This window comes from Nesoenas mayeri (genome assembly GCF_963082525.1).
Source record: "Nesoenas mayeri genome assembly, chromosome: 3".
NCBI lineage: Eukaryota > Metazoa > Chordata > Aves > Columbiformes > Columbidae > Nesoenas > Nesoenas mayeri.
In genome coordinates this window covers 19,411,998-19,439,296 of record NC_137544.1, presented here as the reverse complement: position 1 = coordinate 19,439,296, position 27,299 = coordinate 19,411,998, and the positions used below count along the sequence as shown (strand labels likewise).

Sequence of the window (27,299 nt, the reverse complement as noted above, 5' to 3'; positions counted from 1 at the left end):
CATAAACAGATGCTTTTGCAGATCTAAATAGCGTGACTCAAGAAACAGCCCACTTGAAATTTTCTTACAGCCTCTCAGGATCCTGCTCCCTCGGGTTCATTACCCAATCTGGTACCTTTGCACCGGAACAGACTGCAGCTGCTCACATGTGCAACCTGATCTCTGAAAAGAATAATGACCAGCTAACAATCCTGACCCCTTAAAACAAACAAGTTCAGATTAATAACATATGGATCAGTTAAAAACTTGACAGGAACTATCCTGCATGAACCACCTCCAATATCAGAACTAAAAGGCTGCAATATAAAATGGCAGTTCTCTAGCATTTAAAACAGTTAACACAGGAGGAATAACAGAAGATTTTAAAGGACCTTTAATATCATAGCCAAAACAAGCGAACAAATATTTTTCTAGTTTTTCACTCCTTATACTTGTATCTTTTGCTTTTCTTCATTTACTGCCAATTTATCCCAGCTTTCCTATTCCTGTTTTCCAAACTGATCTTTCTCAATTCACATTTCACTCTGTATTTGTCAGTCCTTCTTTTACTTCTTCTTCTCCTTTGTCTCTTCCTCCAAACCTCTGTTTTCTTCTCCCTTCACTAGCTCCTCACTGACTGAAGTGGCAGGAGGAATGAGCAGGCGCAACGTGCAAATTGTTCTGGAGAGTGTCCACAGCTTCACACCCAGCAGCTCCTGTTATGGGAAGAACAGGCTTCTCTAAAAACTGATTTGCACTCTTCTCTCAGTCACTCCGCTTGCTATTGCAGAAATCATAGACTTTCTGCAGCATCAGAATGGCCTTCATACCACAGGCTCCACAACAAAGTTTTAAGCACTTTCTTCGTATTCCTTAGAAAAATTAGAAAGGACACCAGCCCTCGATACCTTCTGTGAAGTTAAATAGCAGCTCTACAGCACTATGAGCTTGTATCCAAACACCACTACTAACAATTACCTTCTCATTGCTTCAGTTATGTCAAAGCCATTTCTACCTCACAGTGTCTAACCACGTCAGACCCTTGTCAGATGATATTGTAGCTGTAAAATTTCAGTCTCAAACACTGCAAAGAGGTACTGGACTATAAGATTTGGGTATTTTAAATGAAAAGACAAACACAGAAGCAATGCTTTCTCTTGTCAGCTGGAAAATACAATAGTTAGGCAGCTTAGTTCTTTACAAAGCACCGTTTTCACCTAATTTTAGTGTCAAGTATAATCCAGATCATACAGCTTCTTATTTTCACTCACTTTTGTGAAATGAAAAGGTATGAGGTAAGGAGAATTTGTCCAGTGTAGTTAGGAGTAGTAGTAGTAGTTACATTTATACAGTCCTAAAATTACATTTGGCTGTTTGAAGACAACTGCAAGGTTCATGTGGCCCCCAGTGAAAATGAGTTTGACACCACTGGTTTAGAGCAAACATGAAGTCTACCCATCCTATTCCATTACATGTTCTTCATTAATTCAAATGCTGACAAGTTCATTAACTTCATGGGCTTCAGTACAGGTCAGGCTAATTTTAACACTGACACCACAGGTAAAGTTCAAGTCAGTACTGAGGGGTTTCGCTTTTTGGAGATCTGTGGGGTTTGTTTTCTTTGTATAAATATAATTTTATGTAAGGACTATTTTTAGTTCAAGTGAAAGAGATTGTTACTTCGAGCTTCTCATTAAATGGCCAAGACTCGTATTGACTTTGGTCAGCCTCATTTAGATCATGACCGAACCTTTTAAAAATATTATCAATTCCCTTCTCCTCCAATAATTCACTTTATGTGGAATAAAAACACCACATCTCAAGCGTTTTTGCAATTCCATACCAGACATGTATATTACATTGGTGACAAAGAAAAGATTTTCACCATCAGATGTGGAACAGAACAACTTTTAAGATAGCAATATCTGACATTTTTAAGGCATACCATAATTCCCTTTTTCCAAACCAAAACTTATTAAAGCTTCTTACCTGGAGTCAGTCTGAAAAGAAAGAATAATAGTTTAAGAGATGCTGGTTTGAAAACACAACCATTATGTGCTTACCAATTCTGATATGTGACTCTATGAGACACTGAAACAAGCCAGTGCTGTGATTTCAGTTAGAACATGATTTGAACTTCCAAAGCGGTGATGGACTCCCTGCTGTACAGAAATCACAGTATCACAGTATCACAGTATGTTTGGGATTGGAAGGGACCTCAAAAGATCATCTAGTCCAATCCCCCTGCTGGAGCAGGAACGCCTAAGTGAGGTTGCACAGGAACATGTCCAGGTGGGTCTTGAATGTCTCCAGAGAAGGAGACTCCACAACCCCCCTGGGCAGCCTGTTCCAGTGCTCTGTGACCCTTACTGAGAAGAAGTTTTTTCTCAAATTTAAGTGGAACCTCTTGTGTTCCAGCTTGATCCCATTGCCCCTTGTCCTATCATTGTTTGCCAACGAGAAGAGCCTGGCTCCATCCTCATGGCACTCACCCTTTATATATTTATAAACATTAATAAGGTCACCCCTCAGTCTCCTCTTCTCCAAACTAAAGAGACCCAGCTCCCTCAGCCTTTCCTCATAAGGGAGGTGCTCCACTCCCTTAATCATCTTGGTTGCCCTATGCTGGACTCTCTCCAGCAGTTCCCTGTCCTTCTTGAACTGAGGGGCCCAGAACTGGACACAATATTCCAGATGGGGTCTCACCAGGGCAGAGTAGAGGGGAAGGAGGACCTCTCTTGATCTACTAACCACCCCCCTTCTAATACATCCCAGGATGCCATTGGCCTTCCTGGCCACAAGGGGACAGTGCTGGCTCATGGTCATCCTGTTGTCCACCAGGATCCCCAGGTCCCTTTCCCCTACACTGCTCTCTAATATGTAATTTCCCAATCGATACTGGAACCTGGGGTTGTTCCTGCCCAGATGCAGGACTCTACACTTTTCCTTGTTAAATTTCATTAGGTTATTCCCCGCCCAACTCTCCAGCCTGTCCAGGTCTCGCTGGATGGCAGCACAGCCTTCTGGCGTGTCAGCCACTCCTCCCAGCTTAGTGTCATCAGCAAACTTGCTGATAGTACACTCTATTCCCTCGTCTAAGTCGTTAATGAATATATTGAATAATACTGGCCCCAGTACTGACCCCTGAGGTACTCCACTAGATGCTGGTCTCCAACTAGACTCCGTACCATTGACTACCACTCTCTGGCTTCTCTCCTTAAGCCAGTTTGTAACCCACCTCACTACTCTATTGTCTAGACCACACCTCCGCAACTTAGCAACTAGGATGCTGTGGGAGACTGTGTCAAAGGCTTTACTGAAGTCAAGGTAGACCACATCCACGGCTCTGCCATCATCCATCCACCTTGTAACATTCTCATAAAAGGCTATGAGGTTGGTCAAGCATGACCTACCCTTGGTAAAGCCATGCTGACTGCCCCTAATAACCTTCTTATCCTTGATATGCCTTGAGATAGCACCAAGGATAAGTTGTTCCATTACTTTCCCAGGGACAGAGGTGAGGCTGACCGGTCTATAGTTACCCGGGTCCTCCTTCTTGCCCTTTTTGAAGATTGGAGTGACATTTGCTTTCCTCCAATCCTCGGGCACCTCTCCCGTTTCCCAAGACTTGGCAAAGACGATGGAGAGCGGTCCAGCAATGACCTCAGCCAGCTCCCTCAGCACTCGCGGATGCATCCCATCTGGACCCATGGATTTATGGATGTCCAGTCTATTTAATTGCTCCTTAACCCAGTCCTCATCAACTAAAGCAAGCTCCTCCATTGACCTGGCTTCATCTGGGGTCTCAGGGGTACAGGGCTCCCCAGGACAGCCTCCGGCAGAGTAGACAGAGACAAAGAAGGCATTCAGTAATTCTGCCTTCTCTGTATCTTCCGCCACCAGGGCACCCACCCCATTCCTCAGTGGGCCTACATTGCCTCTGGTATTAGTTTTATCCGCTATGTATTTGAAAAAGTTCTTTTTGCTGTCCTTGACCCCTCTCGCCAGCTGTAATTCTAAGGAAGCCTTGGCTATCCTAGCTGCCTTCCTACATCCTCTAACAGCAGCCTTATATTCTTCCCAAGTGGCCAGCCCCTGCTTCCATGACCTGTAAACTCTCCTCTTCTGCTCGAGCATACCCAATAGATTCCTATTCAACCACGCAGGCCCCCTGGCTCCCTTCCTTGACTTCCTACGTGTGGGGATGCTCTGATCCTGAGCGTGGAAGAAGCAATCTCTGAATGCAATCCAGCTCTCTTGGGCCCCTTTTCCTTCAAGCAGTCTTGCCCACGGGATTTCCCCCAGCAATTGCTTGAAAAGGCCAAAGTTAGCCCTGCTAAAGTCCAGGTTTGCAATTCTACTTGCTATTCTGTTCCTGCCACACAAGATGCTGAACTCCACCATCTCATGGTCACTGTAACCCAGGCAGCCCTCAACCTTTACTGCTTCGACCAGACCCTCCTTGTTAGTGAGGATGAGATCCAGCAGTGCTCCTCTCCTAGTCGGCTCCTCCACCATCTGCATGAGGAAGTTCTCATCAATGCACTGGAGGAACCTCCTGGACTGTGGCTGGCTGGCTGAATGGTCCTTCCAGCAAACATCAGGGAAGTTAAAATCACCCACAACAACCAGGGCCTGTGACTGCGAGGCCACTCTCAGCTGCCCATAGAAGGCCTCATCAACTTCCTCAGCCTGATCTGGTGGCCTGTAACAGACATCCACAACAGTGTCACCCCTGCCAGCCTGCCCCTTGATCCTGACCCATACACTCTCAACTCGCTCGTCATCCACTCCTGGGCAGAATTTAGTACATTGTAGTTGCTCTCTCACATAGAGAGCAACTCCACCACCACGCCTGGCTGGCCTGTCTTTTCTGAAAAGGGCATAGCCATCCATGACCACATTCCAGTCATGTGAACTGTCCCACCATGTTTCTGTAATTGCCACCAGGTCATAATCTCCCAGCCGAACATAGGATTCTAACTCCTCCTGCTTATTCCCCATGCTGCGCGCATTGGTGTACAGGCATTTCAGGGAGCGAGCAGAGCACTCCCATTTCTCCCTAGGAGCATAGGAGGCCACCTGGTCCTCATCAGTTTTAGAATGCTGCCCCACTGGGACAAGCCCAGCTACAACCCCATCCCCCTTCGAGCCTAGTTTAAAGCTCTCCAAATGAGCCCAGCTAATTCCTGCCCCAGCATTCTTTTGCCCCTCTGAGATAAACCTTTCCCACGTGACATTGTCCGGACTGGTGTCTTATAGAACCAACCATTACCAAAAATCCAAAGCCCTGCCTGTAGCACCACTCTCGGAGCCAACCATTTAGAGAATGAATTTTCCTATTCCATCCCACATCGTCACTTGAAGATGGAAGGAGTGAAGAAAAGATCACTTGAGCCCCTGAGTCTTTCACCATCCTTCCCAAGACCTTGAAATCATTCTTCATTGCCCTCAGACTACAGGAAGCAGCTTCCTCCCCATCTGTCTGGAAGACCAGCAGCAGGTAGTAGTCTGTCGGGTGCACCAGTCTTGGGAGCTCTCTAGCGATATCCTTGATTCGGGCTCCAGGTAGACTACAAACTTCCCTAAGATGAGGGTCAACTCTGCATATTGGGCCCTCTGTTCCTTTCAGAAGGGAATTTCCTATTACTATCACCCTTCTCTCTTTCTTAACAGAGGCAGTCTTAAGTTGTGGAGTCAACCGCCTCTTCCTATGTGATCTTGTAGGCAGGCTTGGCACCGCTTCCTCACCTACCTCTTCTTCAAGATCCAGGGCCTCAAACCTATTACGGAGGGGCACCTGGGGAGGCAAAGCAGGCAGGGAGGGGGGCTGCCTGTGACGCCGAATCGGAATACGCCTCCAACCCTCGTCGTCTTTTAGGTCCCCTACCTCTGCCCGACAGCAACAAGGGTGGGGCCGTCTCAGTACTTCCGCCTCTGTCCGAGAGGACAGGAGGTCCATCTCTTTTTGGGGGGTACCTCCCTGGGACTTTTCCGACTGGCACGTCAGGGTGTTACTCCACCAGTCAATCTCCCTTTCGCACTCCCTGATGGTCCTCAGCGTCTCAATTTCCTCCTTAAGCTTCACAACCATGTGGAGCAGATCTTGCACCTGCTCACACCTCACACAGGTGGAGTGCTGGCCTCCCTCCCCCGGCAGCAGCAGGCTCTGGCACTCCCTGCAGCCAGAGACCTGAACAGCCACCGTTCGGGACGGAACCTCAGTCTGCGTTGCCACCGTCTGTTTGAGACAAGCTCTCCTCCTGGACGCGACCATGGTCGTCAGTAGTCTGGGATGCTGGCAATAAGTTAGAGGGGCTAGCAAGCGTGAAGTGCTCTCTGCACCCTGTTGCACAAGCTACCGCACCCGCGGCTGCAGCACAGTGTGGGTGGGACTCACCCGCTACTCAAGCTGGTTGCTCCTCCCTGCGCCTGGTGGGCAGCGACTGCCCTCCCACAGGACTTTTCAAGGCAAGGGGAGGGGGTGTGGTCGCCGTCACGGTGGGAACGCCCCCCGCCACGTCAGCCGCTCTCTCGCAATGGCTGCGTGGGCTTTGGGGATGGGGACCCGCCGGGAATCACGCTGTCCCTGTACGTTTCCCTCTGAGCTTCCTAATCTCGGCTGAACCTCGTGGTCGGCTGCACCCCGCCGGCTCCGGCTCTCGCTGGGCTGGCTCCGATCAGCTGACTGAATCATCTTGCCTCCACAGTCTTACTGTCAAGGAGTGTTTTGCAACAAGGTAATTTCCAGAAATAATACTGAGATTCTATATGACATTCAACTCAGACATGAGTATTTTTTGAAATCCCCTCAAACACAACTCGCAACCAAAGTAAACAGGTGCAAGACAAACATGCAGGAGCAACATGCTGTCTCAGCACTGGAGACAACGCTTTAGAGAATAAATTATTATTTTTAACTTCCATTTTCTACCTTTAGCGGCAAACAGCACATGTCCAGGGAGGTAAGTAAAGACTGGACAAGCACACAGGGATTCTCTGCCAGTGCTTTTTGTAGTGTCCAGCAATTCATGGTTCAAAAGGATTTTCTAAGCCAGAGGTGCTGCCTTTATATTCAGCAGCCTTTATTGGATTCATCTTACAATTAGCAGTTCAGCTACTTTCAAGTCACGTTAACTTTAACATTAATGAGATTTTTTTTGTTGTTTCTTCGGGAGGTTTTTTTTGTTGCGGGGGGAAGGGGTTGTTAAAGACAAGTGCCATAGCTCACCCTCACGCCTGTGGAGACCACCTCATCTTGCATGCTTTGAGCCACCACCTGCAGATTCCATTTAATAACCTCTAGTTGTGGTATCAGGAGGGACAGTGAACAATCATTCCCTATTCATCCTTTCCCTCTGCCACTTGTGATTTTATGGACTTTTATCATTCCCTCTCAACCATCTGCCTTTCAGTCTATTTAGTTATCCTCATACAGGTGTTGCATGGTATTCATCACTCCTGTCACCCTCCTCTGAAATCTTTCCCAGTTTTACTACATTGGGTTTGAGATAGACAAAACCAGAACTACACATACCATTCAAGATGCACACACACCACAGATTTATAAATATCTATTGTTTAATGAATTAACAACACTTTCTTTTATTCTCTATTTGCTAATTCCCAACATTTTAATTAAATTTTTAACCTCTATTAAGCTGACATTTTTAAAGATCTATGAAAACCCTAAGATCTTATTTCCAATCTGTAATAGCCATATACTGATGGTCCCCAGTAGCCATGCAAGATGAATGTTTTCTCCCATATCTGTTATTTCATGTTTCCTGTACTGAATTTCATCTACTATTTTATCATCCAGGCACTCTGTAAAACAAGGCCTTTCCATAATTCTTCAGTCATCTCTACTGCTCTGAACAGCACCTGCAAACGTTGCCATATTTCTATGCAGCCCTTTTTCTAAAAGGGTCACAAGTATACTGTAAAGCACAGGCCTAGGCACAGATCCTTGCAAGACTTCATTGGTAATTTCTTTTTGCTGAGAAATGTGATGATTTATTCCTGCTTCCTATCTTTTAACCAGTTATGTTTGAACCCTCCCTCTTACCCTACAGCAGCTTGCTTTCTCTAACAGCCTGGGATGAAACCTTGTCAGAAGTCTTCCCTTTCTGAAGGTCATTTCTATATTGCTGCCAAGGCTGTGCATAGAGCTCAGATCCTGCTTTACAGACAGATGAAAATGATTAAAACTCGACCCTTCCTGCTCTCTTGATTCTACTGTAACATATTTCATTCAAATTTGACTTGCTACTCCCCTTCCTGCCCAGTGTTCATCCCCTCTCTTCTTCCCTATTGATATTATACACACTTTAAACTTAAACAAAATAAAATATTTCTTGATATTTGTTTACAGACCTCCCCAATTTGTTAAAAGAAAGAAAATAGTCACATCAAAATTAGTCTGAAATCTGTCCCACATTTATTACATGTTAAAAAAAATCAAATCCCACGTACTGTCATGTAATCCCCTGTCACCTTCACACTGCAAGCCACATATGTTAAAGTTTCATTAAACCCTTATTGCTAATGTGAAGAAAGTTTTAAAGAGTTCTGTTGCATACCAAAGATATACTGCAGGGTTTTTTTGGGAGGGGACATGGAAACACACAGACACACAACCAAAACCAACAAAACCCACCATAAGGTTTTGTGTCTGAAGTGTGAGAGCTCCACATATAAAGCTGCAGCAACCAAGGATTTTGATATTCAGACAGCTGAAGCACTACTGATTTGGAAATGTAATTTCTCTTACAGTATACAGGTGGATAACTCATGCCTAATTACAGACTGAGACAATTTCAACTAGCACAAGTTTAAAATATTAACGCAGAAAATCAGACCATCAGAATTTCCAATAGTGTATTCACTCTGGAGCAGGCAGGCAGCATCATAACACAAATACAAACAATAGTACAGATTATTTAATTAGATTACTTCACTCTGTGAATCATTCCAAACAAGCTCTTTAAGAAAACCAGAAACAGAATTAAACTTCCATGGTTTCTGGACATTTTGGCCTATAGTCACGCTCTCAAAGCGTGTTCTCACAGAAGCAGCAGTGTATACGCAACAAATCACATTTGGACATATTTCGACCCAGGATGGGTAAGGACAAGCAGAGGTGAGCAGCAGGCTCTCCCTCAACACTAATACCAACAGTTGCCATAGTAACGGGAGGAATCATGGGAAGAGGCTGGTATTGATCTTTCCATCCCATGTTCTTGCCATTTCTTCAGAGTGATCTTACACAACGGCACCAGAACTAACACCGTCGTACGTACCCACGTTCTGAAGTTAATGGGAAATAATAGTGATGAAAAGGCAACAGGGAATAATTACTGCGGAGGTCGGTCTGAGTACACAATGAAAAGGCAGTGGAATTTTCATCCTAACACAAGCTCCGCGGGGGGATGTCAGTAAGCACAGACATGTTTCACCATGCCTTCCATCTACATTTCAAGTTTTCTGCGCAGTCTCCTGCCGAACAGCACCTGCCTTTTCTCAGCGTTTGTAACAAGAGAGTCACCAGTGCCAGGTCAGGTACTGCAAAAAGCAGGATATAGCTTAGGCTGTTTAGTGCTTTGCTGAAAGCCTGCAGCATCATGCCAGCATACCATGGAATGACACAGGGCCAAAAGGATAAGGAGACTACTTACGAATACTGAAGAGATTTTTCAGGTTAACAATGGCATAGCTCCAGAGTCCCTCAAAATATACTAGAGCACAACAAAGTTCCATAAACATGGGATAATACATTACATGAGAATAAGATATTTCAGTAGATATTAATATGTTTCCAATAACACGTAGCTCAAAGTTGCATTTAGTTTGCAAATTAAAGAATGGTACTTTGTTAATACTACCATGAGGCTTAAATGAAAAATATATTTTGAAGGTTTCACCTTCACAATTAACATTTCTTCTTACGATAGGCAAAACAGGAGAAAAAGCATTTAAAATATATGACTGCATTAAGAAAGCCTTTAAGACCATTCCCAACTGTATCTCTAAACACTGAAGAATGACCAGAATAGTTAGCAGAATGTGGGCCTAGCTAAGAGCAGAAGGCTGCTTATATCAGAAAGGGAAAATATTATTCTTGTAAACAAGTAGGTCATTTCTGCTACATGCACCCTACATTGTCCCAGTTTTATATCAGCATAACACCTCTGTAATCCACTATACGTGCAAAAGCTGAAGTAATAAAGCAACAGCAGCATGGGAAGTACTCAGTATCTCCAGAAACTTTATAATTCACAAAGTTATTAGCCCCGCAAAAAAAAAAAATCTGAGTAGCATTCCGAAAATGCATCACAGTTTTCCAAGGCAAATACAAAAGACAAATTAAAAGTGTCTATATTAGTACAGGTATTTTTAACAAATTTTTAATATTTATACTTACTAAAAATAGAAATGGAAAAAAACCCCTAGATAATACCTACCATTTATGTACATCAAGATAAGAACTCCACCAGAATCCAAACAAATTATAACAGTATATGATATTTAAGAGCTCTGGGAACCCTGTTAATCACAAGTCTCCCATCGTAACTTAAAGAGGCAAACAGCCACGGGTCTGCTGAGGACCATTCAACTGCATATACGCTATCTTCATGTTCTTCATAGGTAGCTATTACACTGTCCTGAAGGGGCTCTTTAACCCTAAAATAAAATAAATTAAAAAAAAAAAAGAAATAAATTGGTAAGGATCTGTGAACACAATTTAAAAGGCATATAAAGCACCACTAACATCTAGATATGCAACCTACCATTTAAAGTATAAGAATGCAGTAGCAGACCCTAAGGAAATACTTTACACCAGATACCTGCGTGTACCTATGTTTTAGATAACACAGCAAAGTCAATATTAAAGACTCCATTTGCAGAGACAAAGTACCTCTTATTTTCAACTTCAGTGCATTCCCAAGTCTCTCAGAACCTACACTAAGCATTTCTCTCTCTCTAAAGCAAGTTAAACCACAGGGTATGACCTAAATGCACTTAAACACCTATTTTTAATCAACAGCTTTTCTCTCACCATGCTCCATCCCTTCCTTTCCCCCTCTGTTGTTACATGAATTCTTAAAATATCTTATTAGAGACACATAAGTAGGTAAGAAATTGCAGTCCTTAATGTCACAGTCACTCCTGTGCTGCCATCCTGAACACATTCTCTCCAGAAAAATGGAAAGGAAATAGAGGCATCACCCTGAATGCTTTGATTTATTTTTTTTTCCCCTCTCATTTCTAGAGTTATACCAACACCAGATTCTCATCTACTATTGTATACCTCACCTCTCACTGCAACACCCAAGCTCCTGGTCACCTACATCACAAGAGACAAGTTCTCTTTTGCATTGCAAATACATAAACACAGATTCAGGCTATTCTCTGAAGTCCAACCCCCCCCCCGCCCAGAGTCGTCAATTGTGCTCTGCTAGCGGAGAACAGCCCTTGCTCCCTCCACTCACAGTGTCAGTCCCTCCTCTCACAGCAACACCACAGCACATTATTCCATAGCTACGGGGTAGGTGAGTTTTCAGAGGATGACCTTAGAGCTCCGTCGCCCACAGAGGATCACCTCTGTCTGACAGCAATCAGTCAGCCTTTCAGAAGCATCCCCCTGCCTCCCAGAGACAGCCTTGTATTACAGCTGCAATCCTCCTAATAGAAAGCAAAGCTGAAGAGCCCTGTGAACGCCACTCAATCATTTAAACAGATGCTGCTACCACAGAAATGAAGTGCTGTTATTGGCCATTCTTTGCCCTTTACCGCTCTCTGAAAGCACAGCTCCCTGTGCTCACAAAGCGGATATTCTGTCACATTTGAATCACTTGCTCGGTGTCACTGCTCCACCTAGCCAGCCCCACCAGCTGTGAACCTAACATCGCAATTAAAACTGAACTGAATGAACAAACCAAAAGCAGTCTGATACTGCAGAATAGCTTCGGATATTTAGTTTCAAGGACTTTTATTATTTACTTATGCTACTTTTAAGGTCAACTAACGAAAGAAGGTCACAGCACAAACACCAGGCAGTCCCTGGTTAACTGCAAAAAGGCAGCTTGTTTTGCAATTCTCCTGAATACGTACTTCGATACAAACCATCTAACAGCAGAGAGCTAATGAACACACAGACGCACGCAGACACTTCATCTCCTGCGATGTGTTTTTCTAACTCCCCGTTAACTGACATGCCTGGTTAAGTGAAAGTTGGTCGTGTCCCCAGACAGCCATGTGCTTCACGCCGTGCTCACCCACTTACCCACAACTCCATTATTCCAAAGGTTTCAGATGTCTCTCCAGATGAGCAGGGGAGTAATGCACAGTGCACATGGCTGTCAGGGGACACGACCGACTTTCAGTTAACCAGGAGCCTCAGTTAACCAAAGGCTGGATAAACAAGGACAAATAAGCTTCTAGATTATACTACTTTCTGTATGCTCAGAGCTGTTTCCGTGTTTCATTTAAATAACACTGTTAATCTAATCTAATTTACAGAAATCATAGGGGAATGAGTGCTCAGGAAAGAAGCCTGCAGATGAACTTCTGTTTGGCATTTCAATTTATAACTACAATTCCTAACTGTCTTTTGTTATTGCCTATACACCAAATTTATTTTTGGGTATGAAAGGAACTTTGTGCCCTCCCACAAAAAGAAATCATGCTGTTCCATGTGGTTCCTCCATTTTCAGGTCTTTTTTTGTTTAAAATAGCACAGATCTATGATAATATTATGTATGGACTACTTGTGCATAAGAACAGCATAGCCTTGAGACAGATACTAAGAATCTGAGAAAATCCTAATGGAAGTGATCACTTGGTGTAAAAGAGCTAGATACTAGACAAGAAAACTGGATGGAAAAAAATAATCTCAGAATGACACGTCTCAGGAACAGTAGAGAAGATCCAAAAGGAACTGTCTATAATCTTCCTTTACAAACACTATGAATGAAAACAGATTACCCATTACATAATTTAAAGGCTAATGAGCCCAGAAGGATTCTACTGGTGGAATAAAGAGCAGAATTTACTTCATGTACATGAAAGACTATTCAAAATAACTAAAAACCAAAACCAAACCACACACAGAAGGAACAAGGTTGTTTGTGGTGAGTTTTTTTCCTCACAACAGGAGTCTCTTAGAGACAGATCACATTAGCTCATGCTAAGTGACTTCCAAGAAAACACCTCAGATTTGTCTGTATTTTGGCTATGTGTGTGATTTTTTGGCAATCCAAGAATAGGCTGAGGATATTATTTTTGAATCTATATGAATCTATTATACTTAGAATTAATCAGTTCGAGTCCCACAACAAATTATTGACTCTCAATACATTTGTACACATTTTATTTATTAAAGAATCAGCTCAGACTCTCCTGACTCTCCAGATATTAAGTATAATTTGGTTAATGCAAGCTACAGACTTCATCACTATGCCGCTGACTTTTATTTACGCAAGGTAACAAATACTTTAAAATATATATAATAAAATAATATATGTGTCTATATATATGTAAACAGAGTCTACAAAAAATATTATTTTGGTCACAGTATATGCTAGCAGAACACATACAAAACTTGTATTTGCCTAAATAGACAAAAACGTCTTAAGATATTTAAATTATCCTTCTGTTTTTATCAGTTTCTAAAATTTTATTTCTTCATAACATAAAGTATGTAATTTCAGAGCCTAACACATCATAGCACTGATAAGCGTACTTTTTCTAATACTCTATTCATAATGCAGCAACGATTAAAAGAACACTGCTATACTTTCATGAGCGTTGTTCTTATGTCAGAAACTTTGCATTTCACAGTTACCACCTCCTGATGACAATGCTCACCTCCCTTATGAGGAAAGGCTGAGGGAGCTGGGTCTCTTTAGTTTGGAGGAGACTGAGGGGTGACCTTATTAATGTTTATAAATATATAAAGGATGAGTGCCACGAGGATGGAGCTAGGCTCTTCTCGGTGACAAACAATGATAGGACAAGGGGTAATGGGATCAAGCTGGAACACAAGAGGTTCCGCTTAAATTTGAGAAAAAACTTCTTCTCAGTGAGGGTGACAGACACTGGAACAGGCTGCCCAGGGGGGTTGTGGAGTCTCCTTCTCTGGAGACATTCAAAACCCACCTGGACATGTTCCCCTCACCTAGGCATTCCTGCTCCAGCAGGGGGATTGGACTAGATGATCTTTTGAGGTCCCTTCCAATCCCAAACATACTGTGATACTGTTATTTGCCTTATTAGGATAGATGGGTAACACCAGCCACAGGAGAGTGTTCACAGTGTACTGGATACTGGGATTAAGTCAGATCTTTGGCAGGTTTTGAAACAGTTCAGGACCTGAAATTTTTTCCCAGTTGGAGAAGTTCAGAAACAGCAAAAGTACCTGTATAGAGCTGTATGCGAAATTTCTTCTATCCTACTTTAACATGTATAATTCCGGTTGTTGCCAAAACACAGAGATTTCTGTTTTTACATAAAAATTGCAGGTTATGGGTGTAAAAATGTAGTTGTGATGCTACAGCTAGTTTAGTGTACCACAGGGGTAGGTGCCTGGCCTATTGATCCCCTGCCGGAGCAGTCCAACTAGACTATCTTTGATAAGCACACTTGGCAACCACTTGTTATGCCTGGCAAGCTATTTTCTTCCTCGTCCTAAGTTTCCCTGTCCCTTAAAAAGTTCCTTCCTTGTTTTCCTGTACTATTTCAAAGACACTTTCTGTCCAGACTAAAACACCTTTTTCTCTCCTTATAAAAATTCTTGCATTGCATCAACTAACAAGGCATCAAACTCTTCCATCATTGAGAACTCATAGTAAAAAATGTGTAATCTCTACTTACACCCTGCAGAAGTTTAAGACCTGTGCCTTACATAGCTGACATGGGACTGCTTTCTCCTTGTAATCTTATTTACATAGCATGACCCCTACCAGCTTCTCCTATGAAAGGTGAAGAGTTTTCATTTTACTAGATAACTTGGAGGTTAATTGTGTTACAGACTTGAGAGAGAAGCCTGTTAAGCCTCGAAATTTTTTTTTTAATGTAGTGAGCTGTTATTTCCAATTACTTCTCATGCTAACAGCCACTTAAGTTTGCAGTGCTTGCAATTCTGTTTTGTCGCCACAGTGTGCAATAAAGTAAGTTTTCCGGAGTCACCAAAAATCATTAATTCCTCATCACAGCCAAAATTAAATACTCTTTAATCTAAAAATGACTACGAAGTAGATGCAACTTAATAAAGCAGCAACATGTACTGCAGCAACCCAAATGAGTCCTGAAATGTGTGCCACTGGATTCCAGAACAAGCCCTGTGGATGCCCTTTCCCTGTAACTACAGGAGAAAATTCAGGAACTGTAAGGTTTTGTTTCTGATAAGCTTCGGCAACTCACTACTTACTTTTTCACCCTGTTGCACAAGGCAGAATTCAAGGATATTTGTAGGGGAGCACAATTTTTATTTATAATAATTGGGCATTCATCTATTTTAAGCATTATATATATATATATATATATATATATATTTTTTTTTTTTTTTTTTTTTTTTTTTACTGAAAAAACAGCTTCTACAGGAAAATGTCATCTTTAAAACCAGGAAATGCGTATTTCCACGTAACAAGTTCCATAGTAGTCCTAATATGCAAAATAAATTAAGGAGGGTATATCTGCTGATTAAGGCTAAATAAATTGTACAGATAAATGACCCTTTGAAAAAGCAGAATAGTCCAGGAATTGGAAAGTGCTGCTGCACTAGATTTGGTCCAGTTTCTTACACACCCAGCCAACCGCTGAATAATGCTGTTCCCCAAAACAGAAACTAAAATGTTTTAATTAATTGAGATTCCTGGTTGATTCCATAGTATAATCCTGTAATTTCTAGACTTCTCTGAGACATAAATACCAGAAGCAAAATATCACCCAAATTAGCACTACAGGCAGCTGTGTGAAAAATACTCTGGAAGTTTACTTTATCATTAATGTTTGGCAAATACTTTTCAAAATACCAACACCTGCAATTCACTCTCATGAAGTCACGGATATGTATTCAAAGGTGTTAAATTAGACCACACAGTTCGTATGCATTACCATGAAACCACGTTATTTACTGTTCCAAAGGGTTCGAATCACATTTCTAACACAAAAAGTAGAAACCACCATCTCCTTTAAATGGACTTTTGAAGGAAATATTTTCTACAGAGAGGCCAGCCACCATTTTCTCTTTGGTCCATTCCAATTGCTGCAGATGCTTCTACACTTCACTGTCTCAATGAGATACTCTGTCCTGGAAGGATCAAATCCATTACAACTCTCATTTTCAATGCGAAATGGTTGGAAATGCCTGTCTTAGATCTTGTTCTGTTTATGCCAAAGGACAGTGCAGCTAACATGTATGGTGACAATTATTGTAACATAAGACTTCTGGAAAAAAACGAAAAAAAAAAAGTATTTCCTAATGTGCATTTCTGGTACAGTCTTCAAAGATAACAAAGATAAGGTAAATCTTAGAAATTATTGTCAAAAAATGTAGCAAAAGGGAGAAGGCAGCATATTGACCTTAGTAATCTCTCCTGACAGCAAAAACACAGGAGACATCTTAAGCCTGTAAACCCCAAAGAGAACAGGTAGCTCATTCTGCAAAATTAAAGTTTAAGGATGGCTTGCTTTTCCAAACTGATTTTTAAGCTCAAAATCCTATTGACCATGTAAGCCTTCTCATTTGTATGGATACAGAAAAGGCTTTTTCTCTTAAAAAGCAAGTCCTCCACTAGCCTTGTCCCTAAGTTCTGGCAGTGGATGTCTTGAAGAATGGAAACATTGTACATGCAGCATGTACCTTGCTGTTGGTGCTCCTAACTTAGTAGATGATCTTCTCATGCTGTGTATCATCAGTATATCAAACAGAGGCAAACATTTTAAAATTCAAATTGATAAGGCAAACACGGTGCAGTAACTAAAGAAAAGGAATCCTGAGTGGCGAATAAAGATGGTCACATTAAACTGCAAAAACCCGGTAGTTTTTGCTAGAAATAGCAATGTACAATTAAAATGTTAGAGCAACCAAATATATGCTCACTCACTAACATAAGGATTTTGGATGACTGAAATATGAAGAAAATATATAAGACAGTCATAACCTCCCTTCGGAGGAAGACAGTTCTCAGTACTCTGCAGATGACCAAATTGGAGCTGACAGACACCTTTGGGAGCTTTGGAATTCAGGCAAGTTCAGTGTTGCAGGGAGGAAGTCCTTGCAACATCAGAGTGCAAAACCATTAAAGAAAGAGAGGCCACGGAGAAGCCTGCCTTAATCACTTGCATCCACAGATGTGGGACGAACCCATGCTTAAAACGTTCTGTTCAAAGTGCGACATCAAAAAGTACTCCCTGTGTTCTTACCCAGGCAAACCAGCTTTGCTTTGGGGATGAAAACTAAACACACCCTAAATACTCACCTCAACTGTTCTATTTTCACTTGTTTTGTACACTTTTTTTCTACATCCGGATCAAGATGCTAGAAATTATGCTAGGAAAAAAAAGGAGTTTCATTCCCCATTTCTCAACTAATTGTTTGCTATATTTTTACTGTGCATTAAATTGTTCAGACTAGGTACTTGACTAGAACATACCACAGCTCTCCTCTACTCATATGTCTATACTTCCTTTTTGTGGGCAGCTTGATCATCTTTTTAAGACTATCTACTTTCGACAGAGGCTTTGGGCTTCCCAAATAGAGAGCCGTTAAGCCTTGCCTTATTCAGTGCAAGAAAACACAGTTGGTGTATTTCCCGTAGACACATTTCACCAAGGCAGCACGTGCACAATGCTGGAACAAACAATAACACAGTGAGAAGAGAAACTCGAGAAAATGGTGGTTGGCAAAAGAAAGTCCTAAAGGGAAGAACCAGAACTCTCCAAAGATGATTCAGAAGGCAGCAAAGGTCCCTGAGGTGGAAACCATCAGAGGCTAGAAGTGCACCCCGGGGAAGCATTATCTCCTTCTCCTGTTTGCATAATCATTCCTCTTGGCCACTGTCAGAGACATGATACAGGCCAGGAATACCTTTGTGTGATACAGGAAGGCTGCTTGTACGTTTGTGTGATTGATGGGAGAAACGACAACAGCAGTTAAAAAGTAGGGGACAGACAACAACTGGCTGCTCTGATCTGAATCAGCGGTTAAGAAGAACTGAAGGTCACTCGACCTAGACAAGAGATAATACGCGATAGCCCTAGTTATATTGCTATGCAAGAGTGTTCTGGTCCCCAAGATATGAGCATATATATTCCCCAAGATGTCAACATACACATGGACAAACACACAAAGCAGAAACCTCAACGAATAATTCCTTAGTAAGAACAAGAAACAGCAACTTTTGGCTTGTTGTCTATTCATTACTCAGTGAATCTGTATAATTTTCTTAAAAAAAAAAATCTCCAAGTAATTATTTTTCAGTTGTGTACCTTAAAAACTAGGCATTTACTACAGAAAGTTCAGCAAGACTAAGTGATTGAGTAGACTCATGTACAGTCAAACAACGAGGCAGTTACACTGACATTACTTGACTAACATGAGTCTTAAAGACCTCAGAAGTCTTAGCTGTGTAGAGTAGAACTGGAAGTCAACATTTTGAAAATATAGGCATTTTTGCTAAGTAGGGAAAGAAAACAAACAACTTTGAAGATACAACTAGTACATACTCTTCATTTTTAATACTTAATCCCAGGAGCATTTTTACAAGTTATTTTATTCAGAACATAGGTAGCCCAAGAGGAAATAGTCTTTTCCCTTCTTTGCACTTGATATTTCAGCCTTCTTTGGAAAAGGATTTGGTGACTCAGTCTGAAGGTAACTGACTGGAGATACTAGTTGTACAGACACCTGCTCCTCCTGGTGTATTTCGAGATACACCTCCCCAAAAGACACTTCCGAGATTTGTATGCTATTCAACAGCAAAACAGATGTCCTCTAAAACAGAATAAAAATAAACCCCGTGAGAACATAACACTTTCTTGAAAGCCTAGAACATATCCAAGCAAAAACAACAAACACACAGCCCCCACGCCTCATCAAATCACACAACAAATCCCTGTATTTTACAGAAGAGACAGGACCCATGGAATGGCGCAACTGACTCTTCAAAGAGGTCTCCAGGAGGGAAACGGGTACTTAAAGCCTAAACACTTGGCTGTAGTGGTTGACTAGCAAGAAGCACTCCCAAGAGCTGCTACATTAGTGTGCCCAGAACCAAAAGAGACATTCATCTGGTGCTGACCTGGTGGTGAGCACCTTGAAAACATCCTTCCAGCTCTACTCAACAAGGGGGCCGACTAAAAAAAACAAACTAAAAAAACCACCAAAACCTGAACAACAACAAAACCAAAAAATTAAAAAACCCCACAAACAAACAACAAAACACACCACAAAACAAGACTCTCACAGTAACAAGCAAATGTTAATATACAAAAGCTAACATGCTTCCCCTTGTTTTATAGGGAACAGATTAGCAGCTGAAAAGCATATATTTTAAAAGTAAATGCAGTATTGATACTCTTAAATCATCTGGGAACATGCAAAGCCTCCACATCATTACAATACAAGTCATTCATGATGTGGTTTACGTGCATCCCATAGCCAAAGGTACATTATACGTGTTGTATTGCTTTGCATATTATGATTTCAAAAAAAATCCTACTCTAGAAAAGATGACTTGTGTTTTAATGAGGCAACCCTACCCAGCCTAATACATTCAGAACTCCAGATAACCTACTACACAACATCTGTCAGAACACTATTTACTTATGATGATATTTATATTAATACAGTCTCACCATATATAAAACCCTGTAGCTTCTTTCTCACTTCCATTAATGCTAATTTTTTCTTCCACCCAGAGCAGTATTGCAATCCCCAGCCCAAGGTAAGGAACCAAATCGTACATCATATTTAAAATGCTGTAGTTTAGTTACATTCTGAAAAATAAGTATGTACTGTTGATGTGAGCAGCTTTCAAGGTACTTAATTTGATGCACCTTGATTTTCCAGGCACTTAGATCATCTATTGCTTTTAGAGACATTTTGTACATTTGAAATTAACCATTTCTATATACGGGACAGTTTCCCTATTTAAACTAAAAAAAAATGCTTTCCAAGTTCTTTATGTAAAACCAAAATATCAAAACTATTTGGAGCAATCCTACTTCTTTATTAGTAAAATAAAGGTGCATGAGCAACCTTAAAAATGCAACTAGAGAAGTAAAGAACTTGACTAGATGTTTCAGTTTAAATTCTAAATAAACAGCTGAGTAACTGGGGGATCTTTCTTTGCAATTTCCTCGTTCTTCATCCCCTCTGACCATTCGTCATTTAAAAAGATAATTCAGGAGGTAGCCTGTTTAATTAATTGCAGACAGTTTTGACTATTACAATAAATTAACAGAAGTAACAAAACAACTGCTCAATACAGACATGTAGAACATGGATAGTCACAGTTGCAAAGAACAGAAAAATGCAGACTAAAGCCTGTTTGCCTCAAAATATTTTACATGAGTTGCCATTGTCATACCATTGTCTTCACTTTGTAAAGGAAGAATTTGCTGAAGACCACCTCGTAAGGTAGCCCCAAATTAGAAAGCCTCAGCCCACAGTAGGTCTACAGAACTCCCTATATGCATTTATATTAATAAAGTACAGAGAGGAAAACAAGCATCACATATTGTACAATGAAAAAGCTGGAAACAGACAAAAATTGAAGATGAAAAATGATTATTTCACCATCTCAGTTAACTCTTTAGTAAAAACCCCATCCCTCAAAAATTCACATGCAAAATACATGATCTGTTACACACCCGAGCGGATGGTGTTAACCTGCAATAACATCCGTTATTCTCTACCAAGAGTTTCAAAAACAAACTTCTGTTTTACCTGAAGTAGGTCTAATGAGTTACTGATTTCTAGAGCAGCCAGCAATACTAAGAGCTAAATTGATGAAAATGAATGTATTTATACTTCCCTTCTTGCCTGTACAGAAGCTCACCATTAGAAGGGTAATGTTTTGCAAAGGTTAGAATACATACACAGAAAATGCAAAAGGCAGATTTTCAACTGTCACTTAACCCAGATTATTGCACATGCTTGACTTGATCCCGATCTCCCTTAAAGTGAATCTTTTTACTGATGCAGTGGACTTTAGGACTGGTCTTCAGCATCACCATCACCTTCCTACCAGTGAACATACAGTTACAGTGCCAATCAAATTAAAAGAGTGTCTTCCACCCAAGACTCCAAGTAAAGACAAACAAAGCAGGAATTAGAACTCCTTACCTGGAAGGCCTGTATACAAAAATCCTAGTCAGCAAAAAGAATAGCATGTTAACCACTACAATAAAAAGATACAACTATAAGCATCTGCATAAAACTCAGAAAGCTTCATACTTCTCTTCTTGATGCTGGTCCTCTTGGTCACTTAGTTCATCATCATCTACCATATGACCAAATGGTTCGGAAGAAATTGATACCATATTGGACAGGATAACTCTGCTATCACTGCTTCCTGTAAGGATCAGCTGATCATGAGAATGATTGTATCTGACATTCCAGACCCTAAAAAATGAAATCAGAAAGAACAAGAGTTTATTCTTGGCAGGCAGTGCATCTGCATTAAATGATTTTGGTTTAAAAAACCGCACTAAAAATAGATATTTGACTTAAATGTTATAAAAACACACAGAAGTGACATGCCTCATTCCAGAGACTGTTTTTTGCCATCTTAAGTTGGCTTTTAAACTTTCACATCATCTGTTTTCTAAGTGGTGTCTTTAAAGTTCAATAAATAATTTTCGGAAAAAAAAATTCAAAGAACAAAACAGACCATTCAGTGGTATCACTCCATGAGGGTACATGCCAACTCAGTGTTTGGCAAGTCAGATAAATAGTTAAGTTCCAAACATAAAAATTTCCCCAAAGCAAAATACAGATTAGAATTTAACCTGTTAAACATAAAAATCTCACAACATTCTTACAGTAAAGTTTAAAATAGACCCTAAAACAAAAGTAGGATTATATTTCTCTTCAATTGTTACATTTTACGCATCAAGTTAATACCGAATATCTTATGGTTCTTGTTTTATTCTTTTTCTTTCAATCTTCTGTAAAGAAGTATAAATGCTGCTTCTGTTAATTCACATCTTCATTCCCCTCAAAGTTGCTTCAGGGTCCAAATTTATTTTGCAAGTATTACTCCAATCCAAATTTTATAAAATATGAACTTCTCATCTTTCCTTAACCACTGAAGTCTGCAAACGTCAGACAAGATTCTCTCCTTGCTCCAGCCACAGGCCAGAGTGGTAGATACAGGCTTTAAAAATTATCTCGGAGAATAAAATTACTCACTCACATATTCTGCCTTAAGGGCTGCAAAGAGCATGAAAAAAGTGTGGCTGAATTATTGAGCATTTCCACCATTCGACACCAGAAGGATTGATGGCAGCTGCTGCAACCAAAACAGCTCAAGGGATTTTCTGCACAGCAGGTGCAGCAGCTCAGGCTCAATTTGGGCAGGCACACCTGTGTCCCAGCTGGCCCCCACAACTCCAGTTCTGTGTTGTGTTTCTCAAAGGTGTACCCTATCTCCCAAAGTTAATAATACTTTCTTGCCAATTAGACTATCATTGTCTGAACTCTTAATTTGCATTTACAGAAGGAACATTCACATGTTGAAACCTTTCCTCAGTGCAGAAAAATGATTATTCACAATAGCACAAACATAGTTAGTTTGTATTGTTCCTAAACAGTAAAATAATTAGCTGAATAAATTACATAAGCCATCCACCCACAAAACAGCATGCAGATAATTTGTTCTACCAGTGGGAATGCTCCTCTAGTGTCTTCACTGGTTCCATGACATTTCTTGTGTCCCAGAATTTCACCTTGCAGTCATCTCCACAGCTAGCCAGGTAGTACTGTTTATTGGGATTAAAGTCCAGGTCTCGTACCAGCTGTCCGTGTGCATTTTCTATGCAATATATCTGTCTGTAAAACACATTAAAAAAATTAAATGGTCTATAAAAGGCTAACTGCACTCTGCTGACAGGAATCTGTTTCCCTGGAAACTTGCATAATTTCCTTAGCACCCGCAGACCTAGAGTTCCATTGCTAGTGCACAGTTTAGGGAAATCCCAGCTGTTAACAACAGTGACTTGTATAGATTTATCAGCTTGTGCTGAAGCTTTGCTCTTTCCTTGTTTGCGTTAGGATCATCTGGAGCTAAAAGGAAACAGTAACTCCAGATGATTCCAGGACAGCTCTCCAACAACTGTTATGAAATGTCTGCTACTAAACTGCAATATTTTCAGATACAAGTTTCTCCACCCCTAAGTAGGCACGACAATTCTGTATTTATGACATCTAGTTCTCTCTATATGAAAAGCTGAAATGCAAGGGAGTCAACAGATATGAAAACCAGCTTTTTATTATTGCTTTATTTTGGACTTACCTTCTTAAGCTCTGGCATTTGTCATTAATTTACCTGTGGCCCAAAACTACTCAGACATGCTCATACTCATGCACCTGGATCACTTCAGAAAACATTTGTAGCACTGATAACAACCTAGCATCCTTATTCAAAACATCACATTCCATCAGTTTGTAACCTGTCTCTTAAGCTCAGGATTGTGTTTGGTTGTTTCCGCTATTGCATTACCTGTTTTATGAAAAGGTTGTACCTGTTCCCATGTGTGTTCTCCAAGCCATCATCTACCAATGTTCTGCTTAGACTTGACAGTCTCCTACAACCTTCACTAGAACTTGTCAACACTGTTTGGTTTTTTTTAAAATGAAAAATGTTTCTCTTCAGAAAAGAGAGTGACCAAAATTGTATTTCCTGCACTGAATGTTCTCCTCTGAATACCAGAGGAGTCTCATGATGTTAATACCCAGCTACCCATACAAAACAAAGTTTCTCCATAAGGAGAGATTCAAAGTCTACCAGGCCTATACTAAGCCCTATCCTGACAGTTGCAGCAGTCTCTTGAGATAAGGGATATCACACAGATATCCAGCTTCACCACCCCGCTCCAAGTTTGAGAGATTAAGGAGATCACTTAAGTATGCCTTTCTATCAGGTATTCTGGGATTTGAATTCAACGATTCCTTTTAATTTCTTGAAGCATCTTTATAGGAAAATGTTTGCAGCAATGAACCACTTATTTCCTCCTTCCTTGCACCTTTCACTTCCTTCTTGTGCTTCTTGCATTGCTCATGAAAATATGTGTAAGGGCTTTAAAAGAAATACCACTGTCCATTCAATAGTGCTTACCATGAAAGCCTTTAGCCCAGCTTCACTATTATTCTGACCACTTCATACTTCTCCTTCCCAAACATGAACATTCTTGTCTTTCGATCTACCATCCTCCCTACAGCAATAATACCTACCCTGAATTTCCCACTTATATCATAAGATTAATGCCAGATCACAGGAACATTTCTTCCACCTTCTCATCTTCTTTTCTCATATTCTATATTTTTTTAGAAATTAGTCTTTGAGTCTGAGTTTTCCTGATAAAATTCTCTCTCTGAATCCATTCAGCTTAGTGTCTGTCTACTCTGTTTCTCAAGCCCTTCTCTGTTTAATATTGCTTCCTAGTCTAGTCCAGGACTCTTCCCACCAACCTCTCCCCCCTCCCCACTTTGTTTGCTATGTGCAAAATCATTCACTCTTATCTTACAGCTATCAAATCACACTCTGAGGAAGTAGGTATTCTAGCTACTTCTTTAGTATCTTTCCTCTCTTATTCTTTGCTGGTACTGTAGTTTCGATTCCTCCTACCCTTCCTTTTTTTTTTTGCTTCTTATACTGTCACAGTTTACACTGCACCGACTTTAAACTCATACCTCTAGCCTCATGATCAAATATTCACATCATTCTAGACATATTACAGTGGAATTGCAGATGAGACTTATCCTTGCACATATTTTTCAACTACATTGCAAACACCTCTTTAGCACAGCCTATCACACACAAATTGGTTCAAGGACTATCTAATCTGAGCTTCACTTGAAGTAAATAGAATTGTGGGGTTTGCTTTTGTTAACCAAGCCATCCTTTCATTGAGGATCTTGTTAATATCTGGACTATCTTTTATGAAAGTTACCCAGAGTATTCACTTAATGCAAGATGGAGATGCTTTTTCTAGTGACACAGAGGATGAAGCAGACTTGACTGTACTTAACATTTTCTACTTAGAAATAGCGGCTTTAATTTTAAGGTCTGCATGCTATATGCTGAGAATAGGACGACTAGAAAACATCAAAAAAGGAACTTAAAAAACCCTTCTCCTTCGACCTTTCTTTCCTCTCTTGTACGCTTCATTTAAAAGAGTCTTCACAAAGTGTGTATGCATATATATATACGAAGTTATATTTTTATATATCCTTCTACAGGGCAAAGAACAGGATCTGATGACAAGCATACAGGAAGTGACTTAATTATTGTATTTGTGGTTTTAGCTTTTGTTTATTGAATTAAATAAACCTTTCTGGCAAAAACAGACAGCTAGCAAACATGGGAATTTATTGCTACACCCCTGAGCTGGCAGGAACCACAGAACTAAATTTAAAGTCATCCCCCTTTAAGGCAACAAAAGTTATTACCAGACATCAGTCTTCTCGCTTTAGTGATAAATTACGATGTGCTAAGGGGATAAAGCATATCTTAAAAGAGCTTGCACAGGCTTTAGTAGTCATGGCAACAGATGTGCACAATATCACTCCTTTGCTTATCAAAATCACAACTGAGCAGGAGGAAAAACACCTTAGTAGGTATACTCAAACCCTTAATTGATTTGGTTATGATTTTGATAGATTCAGTAGTTTCATATAACTAGCACACTACAATCTTTAATATAGTATAGTATAGCATACTATTTGTTAGAAAAGTGAACAGTGAACTTACACTGTGAATTACCTTCAGAGATTAAAGTTACCTTTAAATAGTATGCCATGAAAACAGTTCATAGCATAGTCAGGATTGATGTTAGGTCATTTTTGCATTGAATTACAGAACAGCTTAATTCAAGTAATGCCTATATATTGAACATATCACTAGTACATATTTCAGTAAAACTCAACACACAAGTTAGAACTGAAGCTAAAGGGAAAAAAAACAGAGAAACCTCTTTACTAAACTGTAAATATGTTGGCTGTGAAAGTCCAGCCACTCCTTTTATAAATGATAGCTTTACCAAGTTTGCAAAAAAAAAAAAAAAAAGAAACGTTAGAAGCAATGACAAAAAAAAGGAGATTGTCTTTTTTAGAGAAAAGATCGCAATTTCTCATTACCTCATGGTTCGTGTATCCCATCCTCGAATAGTTGTATCATTGGCTGTTGCAATCTGTGTACAATTGTGGTGTGGACTCCATCTTCCAGAAGTAAATTTTAATTGTCCTTTCCCTTCCAAGGCTGCAGAACTAGAGAGCTAAAACAATGAAACAAAGCTGGCAACGATTCTAAATGTAAAACTGAAATAATAGAATAGTCTGGGTGACCTTTAAAGGTCATCTAGCCCAACCCCCTTGCAGTGAGCAGGATCATCTTCAATTAGATCAGGTTGCTCAGAGCTCCATCCAGCCTGGCCTTGAATGTCTCCAGGGACGGGGCATTTGCCACCTCTCTGGGCAACCTGTACCAGTATTTTACCACACTCATTGTAAAAAATTTCTTCCTCATACCTAGCCTGAATCTCCCCTCTTTCAGTTCAAAACCATTACCCTTTGTCCTATCACAACAGGCCCTGCTCAAAAGTCTGTTCCCATCCTTCTGTCCTCTTTTAAATATTGAATGGCCACAATAAGGTCTCCCCGGATCCTTCTCTTCTCAAGGCTGAACAACCTGGTTTTGTTTTAAAGTCTTTATTTCAACCTTTATCATTTAACCTATTATAATAAGATCAATATTTTCAAATTTTCAGCCAAAAGTTTGCAAGTGAGGCCAACACACACATCCTGTGCTATTTCTTAATAACATATGAAAAAAAATCCCATACATGTAAGATTGGCCAAGTCATCCTTGCCTTCCTAAGCAATCCTTAAGTATTTGCAGGAATTAAATGACATGTGTTCTTGCATGAACGTCCAACTATGTATACAGCCAAGTTCCCAATCAAGTCATGGTAGAATTCTGTTACTAAAATGAAATCCCAGAAGTTACTGAATAAGAGGTTTTGGTTTGGTTGTTTTCCTAGTGTTCTTTTATATGGCTTCTATGAGCCAGAAAGAAACTGCATGGATTTAAAGG

At 40.5% G+C, this 27,299-nt stretch overlaps 1 protein-coding gene across 5 annotated transcripts in view; it reads right to left on the bottom strand.

The window, feature by feature from the left end:
• The window catches only part of EIPR1 (EARP complex and GARP complex interacting protein 1), a 93,051-nt gene that overhangs the window by 2,090 nt on the left and 63,662 nt on the right, over positions 1-27,299 (bottom strand). For 2 of the 5 annotated variants that reach the window (XM_080341313.1, XM_080341317.1), the window contains 4 exons: positions 26,345-26,481; positions 22,871-23,038; positions 21,443-21,610; positions 8,281-10,662 (listed from right to left, as the gene is read on the bottom strand). In XM_080341313.1, the coding sequence (XP_080197439.1) occupies positions 10,488-10,662; positions 21,443-21,610; positions 22,871-23,038; positions 26,345-26,481 (648 nt within the window). In that variant the 3' untranslated portion in view covers positions 8,281-10,487. Of the gene's footprint in view, positions 1-8,280; positions 10,663-18,790; positions 18,977-21,442; positions 21,611-22,870; positions 23,039-26,344; positions 26,482-27,299 lie in introns of those variants that run through there. The other 3 variants (XM_080341314.1, XM_080341315.1, XM_080341316.1) reach the window with 3 other exon arrangements.